Genomic DNA, 24,344 nt, shown 5'->3' with positions numbered 1-24,344 from the left:
ATCCTTGGTAAGGCTTAATAGCTATTGCTTCAAGGCCAAGAAAGCCTGCCAAAAGGAGCTGAAAGAAAAGCTGATTCCTTTCCTACCACAAGGACCACATCCAGGGACTTCACTGACAAGGTTAAATCCTAATACTGCCTGACAAGTCACAATCCTGCCAATGCTTTTCCCTCAGCAGCCAAGTTCTTCAAGATCACACTTTTCATTTCTCATGGGAAAATTACCCACCATTTGTGTTTGCAATTTTCTGACGCTTCTTACAATCTCTGTGATGACACTGGCTTCCTGAAAGGCCAATCTCAAACTCATGGATTGCACAGCAACAGAATGTCCCACCCCAGAACTAGGAGCATCAAGCAATTCATGCCTGCTGAGCTGCAAGGACTAGTGACACAGCAGTCAGTTCAAGGCAGCTGATGTAACAGGGGTTTGCAAAGAGATGAAAAGAAGCCACCACAGAATCACAGAATGGCTGGTGCAGGAAGGGACCTCTGGAGGTCATCTGGTCCAACCCTCCCTGCTCAAGTAGAGCTGCCTAGAGTTCAGTTGTCCAGGACCATGTCCAGAAGGCTTCTGAGTATCCCCGAGGGTGGAGACCTGTTCCAGTGCCTGGTCACCCTCACAGTAAGAAAGTGTTTCCTGATGTTCAGACAGAGCCTCCTGTATTTCATTTTGTGCCATGCAGAAGGCAAACACAAGAGGCAACAGCAGTTGTCCTTACATCCTTTGGGAGAATGGTTTCCTGTCCACAGAAGTTTGGGATTTAAATCTTTTGAATGCTACCTATAGAAAGCTGCTACTCACACATGTTCAGAAGCAGAACTGAGAGCCGACAGCATTTGCAGAATGACCCCTGTGGCTGGCTGGTGTCAGGCGGCCAGTGATATAGTGGTTCCTGCTGCTTTGTTGAACTTCCAAATAGCAGTGACATTACCAAACTTCAGGATTCCAAATGTGATTTTATTTGGCTACAGACACAAGGGCTAAACCTAGAGGAAAGCAAAGGAAGAAAGGACTCACCTCTTCAGGGTTCTTGCAGCGGGTACTGTAGAATGCTTCCAGCATGGGGTTGGGCTGAGCTTTTGGTCTCTGCTTGTCTCTCACACCCAGTTTGCTACTGAGGGGCAAGGCTATGGCTCTACAAAAGAAAAGATAAAGGTGCAGCCAAAAATAGAACAGTGATTTCCAATATTGCAGCACTGTTAAAAGACGATGTAGCACATAACAGCTGCCTTCCACATTTTGAATCTAAGCACAAGTATCATGTCAAGCAGAGAGATAAAGAAACTGAGAAGAACAAAACCCAAACTTACAGCAGAAATGGAGGCACTTGTATTCTACTGTCCTGGGCTCTGTGCTGTAACAGCCAAAATTACACTAGGTTGGGAAATGCTGGATCCTGCTTTGTCAGCTTCTGAATCCACTGTGCTTGAGTGTCTGGTATTATGGCATGAAGCCCATGCTCGCAGAGACAGCCGTGACACCTATCATTGGTCTTTGGCTTGCTTGCAGCTTATGCAGAGTACCACACTGCTGATAAGGCCTAAATGTTGTTCACTGCTCACTCTAGAATACTGAACATACATGGCACCCCCTTGAGCTAAGGACTTGGCTCAGGATCAAGAGGGGAGGCTCTATCAGATGTGTGGTATTAATGCAGAAGAAATGTCCTGCTGAAACAGGAGGCCACTTGCTCTTTACTGCAGTAACTTACCTCTGGTTTTCCTAATGCAAGTCAAACATTGGTTGTAAAATAAGGACACAGCAACTAGAAATCTAGTCACAAGGAACGGATGCTTATGCTAGCTGTGCACCTTCAGTCTTTCACAGTGAAATAATGCAAATAAAAAAATCTGCATAACAGAAAAAAGTTACCAAGAGGTAACAAACCTGGGCATAGAATTACTGTGCTCAACAATTCAGCTCCTTCAGAGCCCTGGCACAGGCTGCCCAGGGAGGGTGGGGAGTCTCCTCTGGAGATATTCAAAACCCGCCTGGACACGACCCTGTGCAACCTGCTCTAAGTGAACCTGCTTTAGCAGGGGGGTAGGACTAGACGATCTCCAGAGGTCCCTTCCAACCCCAACCAGTCTGGGATTCCTCCACTACAAACACTCTTCCCTCCCTCGACAGTAGGAAACAGCCTCATCAATGGTGTGAAGTGAGGTTCTGCACGGACACTGCGCAAGCAGGAAGCCTGGAAAATCAGCATTTAAAAAAAAGGCCCAAATTAACTGCATTCTCCTTGAATTTCTGGAGAATTAGTTGTTCCATATTAATCACCACCTTTTACACACTGCCACTGGCACGCAGTTAGTCTCATTAGAAAAAATTATTTCACCATTGCTGAACACCAAATATGCAAAATCTCCGGAAAACCTTATCTCTGCATTTTGGAGCAGAAGTGTTTTGCTTAGGGTGCTAACAGCTTCCCTGAACAGTTACTGGGTTGTCAACTGTAAATTGGTGTTGAGGGTGGTTAAGAGCTGACAAATACCACGCAGAGGAAGTGAGTGCTGAGACCCAGCCTGCTCTGCCTGCTCAGTCTTCATGCTGTTCACGCAGGTCCTCTGATTAATTATCCCTAATGATTCAGACATGGAACAAGATTTCTTTTTTTTTTTTCTTTTTTTACTTTGCAGCAAAAAAGCTGTGGAAGCTACTTCACTAGGTAGGTGTTTAAAGATGTTTTACTTAAAAATAGTATGGGATATATTTATGACTGTGATTCTACGGTGTGATTGCCTGTGGTCTCTTCTAGCTGTACAGCCTATACTCTGTATGTACATGTGCTTAGGAGGGACTATTCTAGATCAAGTATTCTTCCAGAAGGGTCTTTTGGAAGTTTTTTTTTTTTCAAGAATGCATTTCTTAATTTAATTAACAGGTATCAAAAGCATTTTTGTAAACAGACCACCTACCCAAGGAATGTTGTCACTCCTACTACATTAAGGCATACAACACACAATGGTTACCCATCTTGCTCACCCATGTAACAGCTGATTTCTCCCTTTCTTTTGCACAGCCAGCCCACCAGCCTGTAGAGCAGTTGTTCTTTTTCGTCACCTCTGGGAAATTCCTTTGGCATCACTGGCTACAGGAACATTCAAAGATGTACCAAAACCAATGAAAAAAGGTATGTTGCTACCATGAGAGAAGGGCCAGGGGTAAGTGTGCTTGCTAGCGACCTTCCAACAAGACACAACAGTTATCACAAAAGCTCTGTGCAAGCGTAAATTATTTTTAGTGAAATTCAGCAACACCCCGGCATTGCTGCAAGCGGCAGAGGAATATAGCCGTCATTGGGAATTCTGGTTTTTAGCTCTGATTGCTCTTAAGAAATGTTTCTATCTTATGATTTGTTTAATACAAAGGGGTTAACAGTGACACTGGACCAGCAGCTCCTGTGCTAAGAACAATGACACAGTATTTCAATGACATTTGTAACTACACCGAAATTGAGAAAACATTTCCTCTAAGCTCTGCACTAGGTCTTAGTTCTTACATTAAGTGGTTCCTTGAAGTGAGCCTGATCTTTCTTTTTTCAAAGGTAAGTCATTCAATACAAGCTCCTCGGAAGAGAAGATGGGATGAAGTTCTATTGTTGAAGAAGAACCTTATTGCAGCTGCTTATCAGTCCACATTGGGAACTGAAAAGTCCAAAATTTTACAGACACGTTAAAAGGGAAGAGAATGTTTCTGCCAGGTGTCAGGGCAGCTTGCCAACAAGATTTTTACTGAAAAACTCTTTAAACTATCCTGACTGATTTCTTAATTCTGTTTAATCCTTGTCTTCTCTCTCTTTCCTGCTGGTTTGTTATGGTGATGGCATAAAACCCTACTATAAGAGAAACAAGCCCGTTGCAGTTGGTGAAGACAGGGTGTCATTAACCAAAGTTACAATTACTTTGTTGTTGATGTTTTGAGTTTAACCATGAATTATGTGACCAATCCTACTTTTATGAACATCATTGGGAAATCAAGGCCTGAAATTCTTCCTAAGGGACGTTTGTACATGTTGGATGAGTCATATCTGACTCAGTTTTCAGTTAAATCTTGTTCCAAGCGCAACCCTAAGAGGATGATGCTTGTACTGATTTTAACATCACAGATTCATTATCTCAGTTGCAGGGATGCTCTCGTCATGGCAGTTTATCAGCTGGCTGGAAGACAGAAGGAGAAAGTCTGAGGACTAAACTGCACCACTCTTCACAGCTAGGTAAGGGAAGACACAGTCAGTGAAATGATTCTCATCTCAAGCCTACTTCTTCATCAGGGAGCTTCTCTCACTTCACAGTTTACACAGGAAAGTTCGCAGTAAGGCATTTTATTCAGCCATCACCAAAGAACAAACTGTCTTGTGGAAAACCTGCTCAAGTTGATATTAAATGGATTAATCACGAAGGGGCATAAATTTATACTCCCTCATCTTGCAAAAGTGGGCTACATGCCTTTTGCAGAGGCCTTCAGAGTTAGTGTGAGATACAAGAAATAATTTAGCTTTGGGGTGGTTTTTTTTCCTCCTGCAAATGTTTTTGAATTTATAAGGGTGCCACTCTGCAAGTATCTTCTAGTACTAAGAAACGCAGAACCAGCGACAGCAGCAACCAGAACTTCTATTATTTGAACTGCACAGTCTCTTTTAGCCTCATGCTTCTTTTGGCAGAGGGTTATCGCTGTGCTCCTGGAATAGTCCCTACCTTCCCTTGCTTACAGGAGAATGCTTCACATCAGTTAAACCAACCGTTCCATTCGATACAAGATCTCAAGTCACTACAGTGCTACTGTCCAAACTGAGTCAAGTCAGTTCCCAGTTTTCAGTTAAATACTACAACAGGTCTCACACCTTTGCACAAAAAACCTGCCCATGGGACCTAACAGGAAGCTGGTTTCAGATCCTTCCTGACAGTGGATCAACAACAAGTCTCTGTACCAAACGAATTTCAGAAAGATACATTTCAAAATAAAATACTTGAAAAGGGTGTCCTCTCCTAGCTTTCTTCTTGTTCTGAGTTCAAGTATTTGTTCCCTGCAGATCAACAGTATCCCCGTCTTTTAATGTACAACACATGCCTCATGTACTGTCACAACCCTCCTAAGAAGAGACCTAATATTTCTGACTAAAACCCTCCTCTAGTGCAATCTGGGAACTATTTGGATTCAAATTCACTGACATTGGCTTTCAGTTCCCCAACATCCAAAAATCACTCTTCAAGTCCAAGATCATGAGACTAAATTGAATGTAGATTCTGTTTTTCAACTTTCTGCTTTACTATCCCTCAAAGCACTTCAGTTTCCACATTTTCCTAACCATACAGGCAAGAAACACTTTGCAACAGAAGCTGTGATTCCTTCAGAATCATAGCACTCTGAGAATTTGATTTTTATGGGAAAGAGTCTCAAACATTATAGAACTAGAAGAGAAGTCGACAGCCCTGCTTGCAGGCATACGTCCAGGGACAAGATCTGCTAAGCTACACATGTGCTTAAAACCAGGCTCCAAGTTACGGCTGCAGGACATATCTCCTACTCACAAGCACAATCTGGAAACACCCAAGGAAGGGGAGAGGTTCCCAAATTCCAGATCCTCTCTTTTGTCAGGACATCATCACTGTCACAGTTTAAGGCTGGGCTGGCTATTAAACCGGTGGCAGATGCTCTCTATTAACCCTCCTCCCTGCTGCCTCCCCCTCCAAAGGGGAAGGAAAAGAGAAAAGGGAGGGAGACTTAGAGGTTGAAAAGTTAAAACAGTTTTAATAAACTATAATAATGAAAAGAGTATAATAATAATAATGGAAATAATTAAATAGACACAAATATATACAAAACCAAGATCGAGCTCCCCTGATGTTGGCCACGTCACCACCGGCACTGCAGGGCAGGCTCCGGGAAGGCCCAGGCTGGGCCCAGTGATGGACGGGAACTGGGTTCAGGGATGCCCAGATCAGGATCAGGGGCAGCAGGAAAATGGACAGAGTCCTCTTTGCATGCCAGCCATGGCAGAAGGGAGTGAGACCCTCGTGATCCCCCCGCTTTATACTGAGAATGACGTGTATGGGGTGGAATACCTTCGCTGGGCAATTTTGGGTCACCTGCCCTGTCTGCTCCTCCCTGGAGATGTGACCCTTCTGCGGCTCTGCACTCGTAAGCAGTGAGGAATTCAGCAGTGACCTTGGTTTCTCTAGGAAAAAGTACAGCAAGAGCCTTTCTGCACAACATCCCTACCGGTGCCTCAGAGATAACTACAAACTTCGAGCGTTATCAGTCCTGGAAGCAGACACTGTCTGCAGAACATGCAGTTAGTTTCAGAAAGTGCAGTTAATTAGAAGCAGCTTAGCTGAAAGGAAAAATCACTGAAAGGAATATTGGTTTTGTTTTAGTCCAAACCAGGGCCATTACCCACCTCCCCCAGCACCTGCTTCACTACTGGGGCAAAGATGAGGAGCACTGCAGCAGTAACAAGCTTTCTGCTCTCCAGCACTGAACGCCCCGTCTTCCCCCCTTCCCCAGAGCTCTTCTGGCTCACAGAAGAGTTGCTTCACTGAAGTGTGAGCTGTTTCTTCTCCCTCAGGGCTGCACCCACAACCTCCTCAGCTCTCCCAGGACCCACCCAGCTACTGCATGTCCTCTTACCACAGCCACCGCTTAACCCACACAATAACTGTTTGTTAAAAGGATGTCACTGTCTCAGTTTTTCCCAGTTCAGCCAGCAGCTGCTAAAGGAGAGGAAAATCCATGCTCAAGGAAGCAGGGTCTTTCCCAGGTTTAATCTCCAAATCAAGAAGATGGAATCATCAGCCAAGCACGGTGGCTGATGCAGTTGCTGGATGAGGGATTGCAGAAAATCCTCTGGGCTTCTCCTGCCTTTTAGCATTCCCCTGGAGTTCTGGCACAGATACATGACGTGAATACATTACAGCATTTCTGAAATCCCAGAGCAGGCACCACCGGCAACACAGAGCGTATCTAGAGAAAAAAACGCTTTGTACGTGGTGCACAGTTGCAAGTAATAGGTGAAGGTAGAACAAATTGCCAGAGGCCAAGCTAAAGCCACCAAAACCAAACTCGTATACGAGTTGCATACACTCATATTGACCCCCAGACCAGATGTACAAAGCTATGAAGTCAAGTCCATGAGCAGGGAAAATGAGAAATAACACACTCATCCTTTCACTCTGCAATTCTCAAACTGCAAATTATTTTAAACAGGGCTACTGCCACTGTACAGCCAAGGTTAAGGGAGCAACAGGGGACTTGATTCACACCTCCCGTTCACTAGGGGAAGCTTTCTTCTCCAGCATGAGCTGAATGGGAAAGAGTAATGATTGAGAATGAGAAAATGTCATGCTGAAATAAATGACTGCAGAGAGTTAGGACAAACAAGAATACAGGTCAGAACACTGGTTTGTAATTTGCATAGGTAAGAAAGTGGTATAATTACAGGTTTCCTGGACTTGTAATACTTGTGATACTATCTTTTTTTAAGGGTGTGACAAGAAGCTTTTATTTAATGAAGTTTGTGAATCAAAACAGCTTTAAAATTAATGAGTAGGATCAGACCTACGGAAACTTTCTCAGCTGAGGCAGCACTTGGATGGGAAAGGAAAAAATCTTTTCACCTGGCCATCAGCATCTTAACACAGATGGAAAAGACATTTAGATTGACTAGGAGCGGTGTAGCAGGAGGAAGGGGAATAAAAGGACAGAGTCACAGAAGCACAGAATCGATGCTGAAAGGAACCTCTGGACATCACCCAGCCCAGCTCTGCTGCTCAAGCCCAAGGGATTTGAGTATCTGCACAGATGGAGACTCCACTCCTGCTCTGGGGAACCTCTTCCAATGTTTGACCACCCTCACAGTAAAAAAGCATGTTCTTATGTTCAGATGGAGTATCACATTTCCCTTTGGGCCCATTGCCTCTTGTCCTGTCACTGGGCACCACTGAGAAGAGTTTGGTTTCTTCTTCCTGTTCATGTCTTGGGGAGTCCTAGTCAATGCAGGACACGGGGGCTAATCTCCAGCGTCACACTGCAAATGTGTCCAAGTCACCGACTGACAGTGCCTACCTAAACGAGTACTGTATCCAGCCGTGTCTTGCAGAGCAGCAAGGAAGAAATGTGAGTCATTTGTTTTTTAATGGTTACCTACAGCACCTTGGTTCCCACATCAGTGGAGGTAACCGAGACACCTAAGTCCGCAGGAAAGGGCAGGATAAAACCCACGGAATTTATGGAATGCACACTAAATATATTCTTTACAAAGAAGAGATTTGGATTCCAGTTTTGTATCATCATAAAATGATTATTTAAAGAATCATTCACACATTTGGGTTTACATAAAAATACTGGCTAGAATCTTATTTTTAATTAAAAACATTCTCACAGCAGACCTGTGAGATAGAATAGTTTATAGAATTTCAACTTCTATAAACTTTTCCTATCTCTCCTTGTATCACAGAGAATCTGGAGAAGAAACATCTTTCTAGCCTACAGAGGTCTGCTTCCATTTTCTTGTGCATCCACTTTTTAAAAAAAGATGATAAAAAACATTTTAATTGTCTTTTTTCCCTCTTTCTAAGCTTAAAACCACTGTAGATTTGACTAAACTATTTCAAAAGATTACCTCTTCAATCAGCAACTAGGAATTGGGATTTTTCAATCCAATGAAGACCACTTTGAAGAGTATTCAAAATCATGAAAGGGGACTTACTCTGCAGTCTTGACAATAGCTGACACTCTGGTAAATCTCAGGTATCCACCAGCAAATCATGCTGTATTGCAGACCACACTAACTACTGACTAAACCTCATAAAGCAACAGCACCAGCTCAGGACCTTCATGAAACTTAGAGTCAATGAACCCTGCAGGATTTCTAGCTATGCCTTTGCCAGAACCCCTAAATTTTCTGTGCTGAAGAGTAATGTGCAAAACACTCACAGAATCACAGAATCAATCAGGTTGGAAGAGCCCTCTGGGATCATCAAGTCCAGACGTTGCCCTGACACCACCATGTCAACTAGACCATGGCACTAAGTGTCATGTCCAGTCTTTTCTTAAACACCTCCAGAGATGGTGACTCCACCACCTCCCTGGGCAGCCCCTTCCAATGGCTAATGGCCCCTTCTGAGAAGAAATGCTTCCTAATGTCCAACCTGAACCTCCCCTGGCAAAGCTTGAGGCTGTGTCCTCTTGTCCTATCGCCCCACTGCAGCCAGCAAACCCGTTGCCACCACCAGTAAGACACCAACTGAAGAGGCAGCAGGATCACGCATCAAATGGCTCTGGCCAGAAAGAAGCAGCTACAAATGTCTCTACATGGCACTCCAAAGAAAATGACACTCCTGAGCCCAGTCAGTGACACACACACATTCGTGTGGTTGTGCAGTGCTGATTCTGAGGTCAGATGACTCAGCCCAATCTAAGGCATCTTACTCAAGCTTGACTGTCAGGTGCGATACCCCAGATCCCCATCACCCAAGATAAAGGAGACTTAACTGTATTTGGGTAGTCTAAACATGATTTCTGATGCACTCAACCCAGAAAGAGCAAGTAATGTTCAACACAGCACAAAACAGCGTGTCTGCCTTCTAAAACACAAGCACAAACCTCATCTAGGGCCTACCTGGTTTAAGTGTAGGAAGTCCCATTGCTTATCATTAGCCCTTGAGGTTTGTGTTCTATATTCAACATACCTCGTTAGCCAGTACACAGGGCTGGAAAGAAAGAGCTGAAAAATGTACCTCAGCAGCCTTTAGGACCTGGAGTTTCTGTGGACCTCTTCACTCATACATTGCCCCAGACAATAAAGCCAGCTTTTGCACCCAAACTGCCAGCATGAGCCCTAAAAAACTCAAACGGTACTAAATAACTTACCTTTCAAAGGCACGTCGAACGACAACCAAGATTAAAGCAAAAGGGATACTGAGCAGGAGATCACGAGGCTGAGGGTAACGGATGTCTTCAGACTCTTTCATGTCCTCCCAGGTGATTCCTGGGGGCAGCCAGAACTCATCCTGCCACAGCCAGTCACTCGGAGAGCGTGCCATCCTGGAAGGGAGAGAGACCAGAATAAACTGAGGACAGCCTCGCACACAGCAAACCTCTCCGCACAAGCCGGCGAAGCAGAGGAAGGATTACACCCTCGCTGAGGTCGCATCTGGCTGGGAAAGCAGAAGAGGTGTGGAATGCATCAGTGCCCCAGGAACTGATAACCTGCTCGCCGATTTCTGTCGGGTGCTCGGTGACCGCTGGCTCCTGGCGCAGAACCAAAAAGGGCTGAAATGTCTTCTGCTTCAAATGATTAAGGAAAGTTCTTCCAGGTCAGAATTTTTGTGCTAAGTGGTAAGCTGGATTCTTAATGTAATTTTAAAGAACATGCCTGAAGGTGGGATTTACATCCATGATCAGAGAATTCAGCAGCATAAAAGACAGTGGAATGGGTGTCACAAAACGTTCAACACGAAAATACTGTTGCTAGGTAATTCTACCTCATACACAAATATGAGCTGCGCTGCCCTCTGATACAGGCGGCTTGTTCTAGCTGCTAACAACAAATATCCCAAACACAAACTCTGAACAGAAGTCAAACAGACTCTGTGCAGGCACAGAATAGGGAAAGGGGAAGTGTGGGAATGAGATGCCCATTGAGACAATCTGAACAGCACTCGGGAAGTGCCACCTTACAAAACCAAGGGAAAAAGCACATCGTTTAAGTGTCTGACCTGAGTAGCATAAAGCATCTCACCCAGCTGAGACCCAAACCCTGGCCCATCTGCTGCAAGGAGAACTGCCTAACAAATTGAAAATGAATCATACACTTGGTTTTGAAGGTATCTTATCTTGAATTCAGAAGTAGTTTCTTTGTTAGTTAAACATAAGATCTGCCTTAGTCGAGAATTTGGCAGAGTCTGAGGGAGAGTGTCCGAATCATAACCTCTTCTCTTCATCTCAACGTCAGTATTCATCTCAATGTGTCTTTTGATCTCACTACAACAGGGAAGAACAGGATCCTGTTTCTTCAAATTTGACTCTCATTTCTCCTGGAGCATTATTCATCTCAATGTGTCTTTTGATGTGACTACAAAGGGAAGAACAGGACCCTATTTCTTCAAATTTGACTCTCATTTCTCCTGAAGCATACACAGACAATTCACAAAGCTGATTACAAATATATGTGTAATTGATACCAAGTGGATGCAAACTTTCTGACCATTTAAGATGTACAAAGCAGGAAAACACTTTCCCCTTTTCCCCAAAGAAAAAGGAAAACCGTCTTATTAAAAATGCATTCTTCTCCTCCTCCCTGCAGTCCCTGATTTCAGCTTTTGATACCAAAACCCACAACATAAAAATACCTCCTCAAAATCAGGACCCTGAGGTACTGCAGAACTGCAACCAGAAGAAGTGCCAGTCAGGCTAATATCCAACTTCACTAGCACCAGACAGAACATCCAGGTCTTTTACCAGCTTTCAGTTTGACAAGAATCACAGTATTTTCTTTCTGGTGCAGCTTCTGGGACTCTGGCAACTGCGGTTTGGCTCCCATTTCCAGGCTCTTCTCCATTCCTTCTGCTAGCTCTCCTTCCAGTGCAACGCCTGGACAAAAATCATTGGCACATAAACCAAAGATAAACAGGGTTTACAGACTCTTCCAATTCTGTGCACTTCAGACAGGTACCGGACACCAGCTTAGAGAAGTCAGGTAACCTAAGTGAGGTGTCTGAATTACAAAGAGCTTCACAAGGCATCAAAGACACCAACCTCAAAAGTGTTGCTAAACTTTCTTAGCTGTTAAAAATGTCAGCTCCAGTCAGGAAAAGCAGCAGCACATGAGGAATATCTATGAGAACTATAGAAAGAAATCACACTTTCTTACTGCCTCGGCTCTTCAGCAAACATTTCTTCAGCACCACAGGGCCATCCCACGGTGCACAGACAGCAGTATGCCAGGGAAAGCTGCCACAGGAGCCAGCTCTGCAATTACACAGCCAGGGATTCTCCCACCAGAACTCTGTCTGTCTGGCAGCAACACAAAAAGATGCAACACACACTTGGTAAAGGACAGCAGCTGAGCTCTGCCAAGGGCTCTCTGGGGGGAGCACAGAAAAGAAGTTTTCCCATTTGCTTAGGGGGAATATTCTTAGATTCCAACTGCTAAGGAAGTAAACAGCCATTACCTAATCCACTCTCATTTGCAAACTATATATAGTCAGGATCCCCTTCCCGGAAGATTTCTCTCTCTCTCCAGCTACCTTTACACATTCCCAAACAGACAGAAAAGGGTACAGTATGAAGCAACATATTTATCTTTTGCAATTTACACAGGCCAAGTTCCCAAGTCGAAGCAGCTGGAAAGCTGAAGACAACCGTGTGTCTAAAATGCCCTTTAAGCACCCACATAAAAGCGTAAGCGAGCCCATTTCTTGCTCAAAATGTCTTCATACCTCACAGAGCACCCTAAGTTATTAGTTGTAGCTTTGTAATAACACGCAGGACGAAGCCCTCCAGCACTGAATACCAGTGTAACAGGGAGACAGCCTCTCACACACAGAGTTCAGCAAGAACAAAGGAAAAAACCAACACTGCAAAACACTCTCCCATACCTGACTCTAAACAGATCAGCATTAGCACTTCACAAACAGGGAGCAAAACAGGAAACACTGGAAGAAGAGCATTAAGTTTGTCATTATGTTAACCTCAGCGCAGCAGATCCTGGTAACTTTGATGTGACAGTAACTTGGGGCTTTGCTGGAGGAATTCTGAACCCAATAGCACTGAACTTCCAACTTCTTTCCAAACCCCAACATACAACTCGCTAAGTTATTTCCTCCTCCTTTCTACCTCAGGCAGCTCTTAATTTTAGGAATATCCAAGACTTCACTGGGCCACTTCCAGCTTTTTGCTATGACAGGCAACAATAATCCCTGCAAGAAGGGTACCAAGCTGTACCAGAGGTGGCTCAATGTTTTTGCATCAATCGCTCATACCAGAAAGCTGCTCCTAAACCCTCTGCTGGGTACAAAACAACCACAATAAAGAATTTTTCTGCCCTTTGTTTTAGCATTAACACTGGGTTTTACCACAAAAAAAGTTGGTTTTACTGTTTATGGAGCAAAACTTTTCTCTCATAGTTCACTGCCTAGACTAAACAAGCCCACTGCTTCTAATCCTCTCTGTGCTGTTCACAGCCAACAGAACTAGCCATAGCCAGAGAAACAGAAAACCTTTCTTTTCACATTCCTCTGCTTCTGACCAGATTCTGTGTCAGAATAGGATTTCTGACAGGAGTGTCCAGCATTAACATATGCATTTTTTAATAGAAATTTCTACTCTTAGTCCCCAAATACACAACTCTGCACACTGGGCTATTCAAGGGCACCTCATTCCTCTTACTCTGGCTACAAAGGCCTTCCAGTTCTTGAACGTACCCGAGATGGTCCATTGTCTGCAGGCGGATTATCCAGGTTTGTGGGTGGACAATGCCACGGGCACAAACATCCCCAAAGGGGCTCCGGGCCAAGCCGTTTAGGTCTGCCAAGTCTTGTTAGCTTAAGTGCAGCATCATGCTAACGACATCGCTGCCAGAACCAGCACAGCTATCCCTGCCGCAGCCTTCCTGGTATAGCCCGTTTTCCCAGGGCTTAATTAGCCACCAGCAGCACAGTACTGCCACAGGGGAAATTAATAGGTAATGTGGAAGCACATCACCATAAGGATACGCTTACACTGCTTCTCGATTCAAGTTGCTTTATTTTTTCCATGGGACTATGGCTGAAATAACTAAAACCAAAAAGCCTCTTAAATCTTGACATGCTGGAGACCAAAATGGAGAGGTTTGTCCTGTCTTTCTGAGAAGCACTTGGGGTCAAAAACTAGAGTCCTCTGTGTATTTATAAAGGTTCCTTGTTATTTCAAATTGGAAGAGCCATTGTATTCTAGTCCTACTCTGGTCCATACTTTCTGAATTTGGCTTACCACTGCGTATTATGCCTTTGAACCTTTCACTAATTTTGCTCAGAAAGCAATTATTCAAGAATTCCATGGGTAAATTCTCTCCTGATAGCTCTCCTAGGCAGTTTCTTACCTCGCTGATACTTCCCATAATCCTGACATCTTCCACTTTAACTAAAACTACTTGCTACAGCTACACAAGAGAGGTTACACATTCAGACATGAAGTTTACTGCACCTCTTTTATGCACAAATACATAATTTTAACAAAGAAACCTCAGATTAACATGAGATAGGGCTATATTTTCAACAGTTATATTTTATATTTCATCTCTTCATCTCAAGTCACCAGGGTTTTCTGGTCTTCTCGTTTTTTTTGTAAAAACTTCACACTGAAGATCACAATACTGGGATTATAGTTGCTGGGATAATTTTTTATTCATGTATTTTTTCTAACATTTTTCATGCATTTTTGTCTAACATATATCAAGTATTGTCACTAAAGATTTGGTAAAATTTATAGATAAAGAAATCTTTGCTCCAAAATTCTTAATTATATGTATCATTATTTTCAGCATGCTGAGACGCAGATTAGCTAGTTCCAGTCTCCTGCCTGAAGGGAATACATTCACCTTTTCAAATTTCACTTCAGCTTTGATATGTTCATTTCCATTTCCTCCTCCCTCTTAGCTATCCTGGCGTCATACCTGCTTTTTGATATTGCCTTATCCGTAACAACATTTCCTCTGCCCGAGATCCCTCTCTTGCCCTATCCCTCTGTTGGTTCTTCACCATTTTAGGGCTCCTCTTATCATCAAGCACATTTAACCATGGATGGACAGTGTCCAAGGGACTCAGATTAAATTTATCAATTAAGAAAAAAGCCTCTCTAAAAATGTCCTCCCATGGCAAAAAAAAAATCTTTCCTTATCGTTCCAGCCCATGAACCACCTACTGACCTTCCCTCTCTTGGCATGCCTTCTCCTCACTCTCTTTGACAAAGTCACTTCCCTACAAAACCCACCACGCTCTACACCTCCATTTCTTTGAACTTCTCTTGGAGATTCTTACAAGCCTGCTTGCTCTGTCCATAACTCATGCAGAATCTCCAGTCATATGGACGGATTCTGGAATGAATCTTGGCTACGAGGCTCTTTTCACCTGCAGCTAATTCTGCTTTCTTTCTCCTCTCTTCACCAGTTTTCTCATCTCTTTCTCTTGGGATTCTCAATGCCCTTGTCTTTTCCCCAAAACCACAACTTCTCACACAATCTCCCCTTTCTTTTTGCATGAAATAAGACTGTTTTTCAACTCTGACTAGTAAGGAAAGGAACAAAACCACCATCTCTTTCCCTTTGTAATCATCCACACTACGTTCTCCAGGCTCACTCTCCTCATCCACACTTTGCTCTCCACATCCCCTTCTTTGAAAACTGGCTCAAAATTGGAAATTCTTTGTGCAGCTTTGTTTCTCCACCGACGACCAGTTATCCTCAGCTTCCTGGCTCTCAGATGCTCTCCTCACTTAGATCTACCAGCTGACATTTCCCAGCAAATTACTGCATGTCTGCTGCCCACTCAACAATAAATTCATTTGGCAATTCTTCATCTTTTGCAAGGAAGTGTTCAGTATTTCTTTACTTCCACTACTACGCCAACAGAACCTTGATTCTTCACTCCTCACTTCTAAAGCAGAAAGGTAAAATTTGCCTCCACAGCCCCCTGACTAACATCTCTTTTCAGCCCACTGAGAGCGCTGGGTTGCTCTGCCTTGGTTCCCAGACTTTCCAGCTTTTCACCAACACTAACCCTGTCTCATACTGGCCAGGTGCTGCTCTGTTCAAAGGCAACAATTTTCACATACACCCTCTTTGGGGAGGGAGACCTCTCCCAGAAAAAGCAGAAAATGCCCAAACGAACGCTAGAAGCTGCAAATCAAAGTCAAGCAGACAAACTTCCTTACCTAGATCTCCAGTGAACATCTTCCTTACCCACCATAAATTACTTACTAACTCCCATACCTTGTGCTCCGCTTGCCAGCTCCTTCGCTTCTTGGCTGCTCTGACTGCCCAGCGTCTGGCTCCCACGCACGCTGCAGCTATGGCCAACAGCACAGGTTTCAGGCTCCTGTCACTCCTCCACGTCAGAATGCAAATCAGACAGCTCTTCTCACTCCATCAGCCCTCACTGATGAGTGACAACTCCTTGGTTTTGCTCAGTAAAAAACAACTACTGGTTTAACCAGTTCACAAGACCAGAAAAGGCACCGAGCACCTCCGGCTTCACCGTGTCTTTGATCAGGAGGTACTCAGAGCAGTGGGCCTAAACTTTTCTTAGCCTTCCTCATGCTGCCAATGTACTTACAGAAGCCCTTCTCGTTGCTCTTCACATCCCTCAAGCCAGCTCAGCTTTGGCTTTCCTAGCTCCGTTCTTGGACGCTCAGGCAACACTTCTGTATTCCTCCTGGCCATCCATCCCCACTTCTACCTTTCTGGTACTTCCATTCTCTGTTTGAGGTCAAACAACAGTTCCCCATTCATCCCTGATGGCCTCCCACCATTTTGGTTGGCCTTCTTGCATGTCGAGATGGAATACACTTGGAGGATCAGAGGGCTGGAGCCCTCTTATGAGGAGATCTCTTATGAGGAGAGGCTGCGAGAGCTGGGTCTGTTCAGCTTGGAGAAGAGAAGACTGAGAGGGGATCTTATCAACACTTACAAGTACCTTAGGGGTGGGTGTCAAGAGGAGGGTGCCAGACTCTTTTCAGTGGTGCCCAGTGACAGGACAAGGGTCAATGGGCACAAGCTGAAACACGGGAAGTTCCATCTGAATATGAGGAAAAACTTCTTTACTTTGAGGGTGCCAGAGCCCTGGCACAGGCTGCCCAGGGAGGGTGGGGAGTCTCCTTCTCTGGAGATATTCAAACCCACCTGGACGCGACCCTGTGCAATGTGCTCTGGGTGACACTGCTTTGGCAGGGGGTTGGACTGGATGATCTCCAGAGGTCCCTTCCAACCCTTAACCATTCTGTGAGGCTCTCCTGGAAGATCAACCAGTTGTCTGGGCCCTTTGCCTGCCGGGAGAGCCTCCCAGAAGATCCTGCCAAGCAGATCCTTCAACAAGCCAAAACCCACCCTCCTGAAATTTAAGAAAAATCCAAGAACTTACATGCACATTTTGAAATAACACGGCTGTTTCTGCCGTATTCCTCCTCCAGGAACCTGGAGATGCTTCCCTACGAAGGCTGAAGAAACTTGAGTTGAACTGCAGCACCCATTGTCAAACTAGTCTCAAAAATAAAGTGCCTCGTTAAGTTACCAATGTAAAAAGCAGCAGAGACAAAAGCTGAAAACCTTTGCAGGCTCTGTCTGGCACTTACCCCATGGCTGTATTATTAAATGAAGTAATATTCCTTTATTACTTCCAGGGCAGGGTGGGGTAACATAAACCTCATTCTCCTGACACTTGGGAACAATCAGTATTCTGCTACTGAACGCTAACTCTACAAACAAGAAAATTTTCAAAAGAAAACCCACTGGAGACTGCATGCTGGTTGTTTTGGTAAGGCACAAGAACACCATATTCTACCACCACTGTGTAAAAACCTACAGATCATACTACATCTTAGTAAGACCATCAGACACAACTAGTGTCCAAGTAAGGCAACTGAGACATCCGATGTACCAGCTAGAACATCTCCACAACAAGACGACACATATTCCCAGATCTATGTGTGTTTCTAGAGAGATTACAAATGTAAAACGCAAGAAGGATGCACCTATAAAATCCAAACAAGCTACTCAGTAATTTCTTTGGATTTTTTCCTTCATTCTTTCTTTCAATGCTTGCCATTTCCTCCAGTCTTGCTGTAGAAATAGCAGTCACTGGCTGACAGTACTTGATAGATTAGAGGATGAAAAACAAGTTATTGGCCTCAGGCCACAGTGAGCTAAGAATTGAGGTTGGAAGACCACACAAAGAAATCAAAACAGAGCTTACTTCCACCTGAACTTCTCCTCTCTCCTTTCTTTGAATGCATCAGTACCAAACAAAGCAAGTTAGGCAGTCTCAGTGAGACCTCCTTCAAACCGAGTTAACTGACAGTCAAAACTGCCAAAAACCCCCCTAAGCAGAAATGCTATTTATCCCCAAAGACGGTAGCAACAGTTTGTACACCAATAGATGCATTTTCACAGATTTTGGAAGGAGAAAGGGGCAAAAAGGAATCACACACTCTGAGAATACACTCTGAATAAGGGTCAAAACTTAAAGCATGAGCAGCAATAGCTTTGTGAGATCCTCAAAACTCTTCCAAAAGCAAGTTCTAGCCTTACAACCCAGGTCCTGTGCATGGAGGTTCGGATGCTGGAGAAACAGAAAATATTTGCTCAGACCTTTTGATATGATACATACCCCAGACATGTTTTCTACTGCCAATTTTTCAAGAGATTATCACTATCCCTGCTACTCAACAATCACATATCAGGCCTCAAAAAGTTTAATTCTAACTTAAAAACTGGGAAAAATAAAAAGCAGGCAGTAGGTTCAAGTTTCCAAGCCACACTCAAGTCACATTAAAATACCACACAGCTCTCAATAAAGCCTCTTTCATGTAAGCTCCTGGGGCAGTGCAATGCTTGTCCAATGCACTACCTGATTCTTTAGCCCTTTGAAAGCATAAATATTCCTAAATAGTTGTATGGTTCTGGTCTGATGGCCCTCTCCTAATGTGACCTCTAAGAATCACCCTTGGCAAACCTTTCTGTTCCCTTCCAGGAGAGCTCTTCCTCTCCTGCCCTGCCAGCGCTGGCCACACGCTTAATTCTGCATTTTGTAGCAGCCCTCAGAAGCTCTTCATCCCCAGTTGCATCTAGAGTTCCTACTTCCCTGCAGTCCAAAGCTTCACCATTGCTCCTTATTTCTACAGTCAATCCCTACAGCGAGTCAAGCCCTTGGTTACCCTTCTGTGTCCCACAAACAGGCCGTTTCCCCAAAGATGTGTTTTCTAATTCATCACACAAGCAACCGTGAGCATTCAGCTAAGTGAAGCACTGAACTCCTGAACTGCTCATCTTAGGTCAAAATGAGAGAATCAGTTGTGATAAATAAGGAAAACAAACTGACAGATGTGTGTGACTTCTCTGCCACAGACGTAGCACAGATAAACATCAAAATGGAATTGGATCATCTTGAATGCCAACGCTGATTAGAAAAGCGCTTATCTATCAGTTGGGATGAATTTGTTTGCATGAAGTTGAGGGAGGCATCCTATATTACAACCCAGTACACCTACAAGATGCAGAGCATGACTTTTCACACAATCCTCATTCTCCTCCCTCGTGCAGGAAACACACAGGCTTAAATTACTTTGTATGACCTGGCTTTGAATTTCAGTTATCAACAGTTCCACCAGTTTCCCAGGTATTTGTTCCCACAAACTCCCCAGGCTGCTCCAAAGCTTAGAGGAAAAAAAAGAAATTTAATTAGTCTAAAATCAGTATTTTTTTAAATGATACTCTTATACCTCTACAACTAGTACGTGTTTGCATTACTTTTGATTTCAAAACCCAAAAATTAAAACCTTATCTGAGAATAACATCTACATTCCCATTACCGCAAAAGGAAAATACATTAAAAACATTGAGAAAGAAACAGCAACTGAAAGATCTCCCTTTCTCCAAGATTAAAAGAATTGTGACTCACTTTTCACAATCATTACTGCTTAATGATTAACGCAATCTATCATATGATGATGGTTATTTAAAAAAAAATTTGAATATGAATTATTCTTGATTAGCACAGATAACTTAAAAGCCCTGTAATATGGATAGCTCATAAAGCAGAATGTAAAACTCCAGTTCTTTCAACAGGCACCGTCCTTCTCTGTTCTCTGCTGCAATAGCACCTAACATCAAGAGAACCCGTCTCCAACTGCGCTTTACCTATTACATAAACAAATCAGTACGGGACAGTATACTATTGGTCATGATACTGAAGGCTGCAACGACACCATGTTATTTATCCAGCAATTTTGGCGTTACAGGATGGTTTCTACATTTGATGTACAATGGGACCATTTTAACGGGCGATCCTGCTGAATGCAGACAGGGCTTGTTTCACAGAACCACAGAATCAATCAGGTTGGAAGAGCCCTCTGGGATCATCGAGTCCAACCATTGCCCTGACACCACCATATCAACTAGACCATGGCACTAAGTGCCATGTCCAGGCTTTTCTTAAACACCTCCAGAGATGGTGACTCCACCACCTCCCTGGGCAGCCCCTTCCAATGGTTAATGACCCTTGCTGAGAAGAAATGCTTCCTCATGTCCAACCTGAACCTCCCCTGGCCAAGCTTGAGGCTGTGTCCTCTTGTCCTATCGCTGGTTGCCTGGGAGAAGAGGCCAACTCCCATTGCGCTACAACCTCCCTTCAGGTAGTTGTAGACTGCACTAAGGTCACCTCTGAGCCTCCTCTTCTCCAGGCTAAACACCCCCAGCTCCCTCAGCCGTTCCTCGTAGGTCAGACCCTCCAGACCCTTCCCCAGCTTGGTCGCCCTCCTCTGCACTCGCTCCAACACCTCAACATCTTTCTTGAAGTGCGGGGCCCAGAACTGGACACAGGATTCAAGGTGCGGCCTCACCAGTGCCGAGTACAGAGGGACGATCACTTCCCCAGACCGGCTGGCTACACTATTCCTAATAGAGGCCAGGATGCCATTGGCCTTCTTGGCCACCTGGGCACACTGCTGGCTCATGTTTAGCCGACTGTCCATCAGCACCCCCAGATTGCTTAGGTGGTCGTCTCAGTCTTCTTATTAACACAGTCACTCCTTAAGCTGCAGATTCTGTGTCCTGCTCTGCTAACGAGAAGTCTGTGTGTTACGCTCCAGGCATGAGGGACTGTGACAGATAACTCAAACACCACATTTATTCCACGCCGGGCCAATCTCTCTACAATATATATATTAATTTATCTTCACTGCAGCAGTTGTTCTGCCCTGCCTCAGCTGAGACAATCCCGCCTACACCAGCTGCAGAGGGGGAACACGCCAGCCCTGAGCACAGGGCAGAGTGACAGCCACAGCCATTTGGATCCCCCCGCACACAGTCAGCACCTCTGGCTCTTGCAGCACAGCCCTGATTCATGCTGGCTGAGCTCAGGGTTTCTTTTTAAAATACAGATACTAAGGGTCACTTTCTCCTTGCTTCAATTCACCACAAATAACTTTACAAGAAAAATCACATAGAAATTATTATTTTGGCAATTCTGCCTTCATGCTTTCACTTCAGCATCATCTCTAAACAGAAAAATTCCTCTCATCTTTTCTTTGAAAACATCAAACACAAACTCTGACGTAACATCTTTCAAATCCTCCAGAAGGCGTCTACCTTTCATATATGTATGAAGAAAGACAGATGAACAGTAAAGAAGCAGTTGCCCAAAAAGCTCTGATAGTACCCCAGGGGTAAAAATAACGCTATTACAAAAAAAATAACCTGAACACAGCCTGCAGTTTACCTCTTTCAAGATTTTTTTTTTTTGCCTTATCTGTTTTGATTCGAAGATGTGGCGCTTGTTGGGTTGGAAGGCGTGTGCCATATCCATGTCTGTGGCCATCTGTGCAACAACCTCACAAAGCAAAATATTTTAAGAATTTCTTGAATTTTGGAATTGACTTTTAAAACAAAGAAACTAGTTGTTATCGAAATCAATTTCAGTAAGAGCTGAATCAATCTTGAAGTTAATGGAATTACTGCAGTTGGTCCTCTTTAAGCATATTTCCTATTTTTTCAAATATAAAAAAAAGCTACTCTTGAATTAATTAAAACTAAAGCATATAGGAAAAAAGGAGTGTGGAACATGTACTGGGTTCTTGACATTGCTGTGTAATTATGGACAAACATGCTGAGGTGTACTCCTCAGTAAACATGCACACACCACCAAAACTGCTCCCAACAGAACAAAGAGCCCACAGTGGATTTTCAAAACCAGCAAAATAAGACATTAGATTTCTCTTTACTTAAGAAGAACCTGTCATGGAATCCCAGTGGAATTAAACTCTCAATACAGATATACTAAAGATTAATACATGCATACGATAGAGATCCACAATAAAATGAAAGCCTTTATTTGAAAGAGGAGGGCAGTCAAGGACATGGAACCAGGCCTTGCAATATATTTCAGCAATCTGTCGAAAACAGCCTGCAGTTAGAAGGTCAGTGTGCAAGACCAGGACCACCACGAGTCACATCATGGGTGCACAGCAGGATCAAGGAGAGTAACCCTGTCTCACTTCTTTGGTGGCGAGGATGCAACTGGCGGAGAGCAACGCTCTGCACACCTCAGCCCTTTACGGTAGCTTTGCACCAGGCATCGTCCTGGGCTGGGTAATGGCTCCTGGAACTGATCTCCCTGACATAATGAAACAAGAACCCGCATTGTGTATGCTGGGGCTTTATACCCTGCTGGGCAAGGATGCAGTGCCCCAGCTCTTGGCACAGCTTCCTATACACCTCTTTATGAGATGTACTCCAGGTCTAGAGACTCTCAGCTGGAGCTTTTACAACACAACCTGCCGTGTGTTGCACTGCAAAGAAAATGGTGGTACAAATTCTAAACCTGTGACATATTCCCTTGAAGTGTTCAATTACTCTATTGAACTTAACTGGAATTAGGATAATTAATTTTACCAGTAGGAAATAATTACACGATTTTGGCTTTCTAAAGAGCAATCTATTTTTAAGTAAGTTCTTGTATCAGATAGAGACTCTTGGCTTCCCTTTTCCCTTTAGGTGAAAGCATGGCTTTTCTCCCACAGGGAAGAAATCTGGAACAGATATTAGAAATATAAGCAGGAGATAAAACACAGAGCACAATAAGCAAACCTGACCATGGAAAACTGATTACACTTTTGCCCTTATCAACAGGCTCTACATTCACAGGTAGAGTCCATTCAAAACTGCACTCCCCTCTTTAAATCAGATTTTAGTGTGTACTTGTTATGTCATAGCAATGTCTGCATGCACCCAAAGAGTCCAGATTTAAAAAACCGTGATTTTCCAGATAGTGCTGTGAGATACAGACTCAATTTTCAGTATTTCAGAGAACAATTACATGTTAGTTACAGCCCACAGAACAGAAAATCAAGATGGACTAACTTAAACTAAACTTAAACTTTTTTTCTTTTTACTCGGGGTTGATTTTACCCCACACCACTTCCTCACCACAATTCGCTGCCTGGCTTCAAAATCATTTTGCATTTGTGCAGGCACAATGCAAGGTACAAGAGAAAAGCACAAGTGGCTCGGGACAGGCAAAAGGTGTTACTTCTTCTCCCTACAGAAATGCAGCTCAAGCTGATCAAACTGTAGCGTTGCACAAAACGCCTCCACTGAGCCCCATGTGTCTGACTGCTACATCGTACCTGGAAATAGCTGGATTCACGTCATCAAGTCCTTACTGGCCTCTGCAAAAGGAACCTGAATAAAAACCACAACAAAACACAAAATTAAGCCTAAATATTTTACATACACAGCCCAAAGCAAGTTCTGAGTGGACGTCTGCAACTCACTTGCAGGGACACTCAGCATCACATCAAACACGGGGCCTGTGTTTCCCCCATATGTCTCTTAGGGGGGAGTGGCAAGCTTGTAAAACTGTCCCCTACTCATCCTAGACCTGTACAATAACATTCGAGCTGTGTTTTACTCTCTTGCAGAGAAAAGGGCTGTAAATTAAGATCTGGAGATTCCCTGAGAGATGTCTCATTTCAAACCACTGCTTCCAAAGTCTTGACAAACCATCGTCACCCGGACACGGCGCAACCCAGCGGCTGCACAACGGATGTCACATCGCTCCATCTGCTGCGAGCAGCGCTCACAAACCAAACTCTGCCAGACCGGTCCTGCGGGCAGTGCTCTCTGGAAAGAGAAGTCCCCTGGCTGTAAACTACCTTGGAAGAAAAGGAGGCAGAGCTCAGAAGTATGCCTGCATGGCTGCAGCCTTACCACTTGCAGCTCTACTGACTAAAACACTCGGTTACCACCATCGCTAGTCACGAGCACAAATAACTGGTTTTCAGCGTGATTTTTGGGTAGCGAGCCCATATATGCCGCTTCCCAGAATCACACAATGCTAAAATGAATGATCTACAGAGGCTTTCGGGTCCTTCCCTGGCCTGTCAAGTATCGTTCTCTGCCACAAACATGTCAGAAATGAAAAATTTGGCTAAATTCAGGAGCCAGTTTTTGTTCCCAAAAAGCCCTGCAGGGAAGAGTTTAGAATATTACAGAAGCTGGCTTTATAATACAGAATAAAAATATAGAAAAACAGTATTTTCTTGACAGATGCCGCAATCGGGCTTTCCTCACCCCTTTTTGCTTCTTGAGCCCT

The 24,344-nt window shown here is 44.0% G+C and overlaps 1 protein-coding gene across 3 annotated transcripts in view; it reads right to left on the bottom strand.

Moving 5' to 3' along the window:
• The window catches only part of LOC137675073 (ceramide synthase 4-like), a 40,691-nt gene that overhangs the window by 14,050 nt on the left and 2,297 nt on the right, over window positions 1-24,344 (bottom strand). For 2 of the 3 annotated variants that reach the window (XM_068420971.1, XM_068420970.1), the window contains exons 2-4: window positions 23,377-23,431; window positions 9,874-10,047; window positions 1,021-1,138 (exon numbers count right to left, since the gene is read on the bottom strand). In XM_068420971.1, the coding sequence (XP_068277072.1) occupies window positions 1,021-1,138; window positions 9,874-10,046 (291 nt within the window). In that variant the 5' untranslated portion in view covers window position 10,047; window positions 23,377-23,431. The remainder of the gene's footprint in view (window positions 1-1,020; window positions 1,139-9,873; window positions 10,048-23,376; window positions 23,432-24,344) is intronic. The other variant, XM_068420973.1, reaches the window with a different exon arrangement.

The sequence above is a fragment of the Nyctibius grandis genome, chromosome 31 (assembly GCF_013368605.1).
Source record: "Nyctibius grandis isolate bNycGra1 chromosome 31, bNycGra1.pri, whole genome shotgun sequence".
NCBI classification, from domain to species: domain Eukaryota; kingdom Metazoa; phylum Chordata; class Aves; order Nyctibiiformes; family Nyctibiidae; genus Nyctibius; species Nyctibius grandis.
Note: the sequence above shows the minus strand (reverse complement) of the source record. Positions and strands in the feature narration are given on the sequence as shown.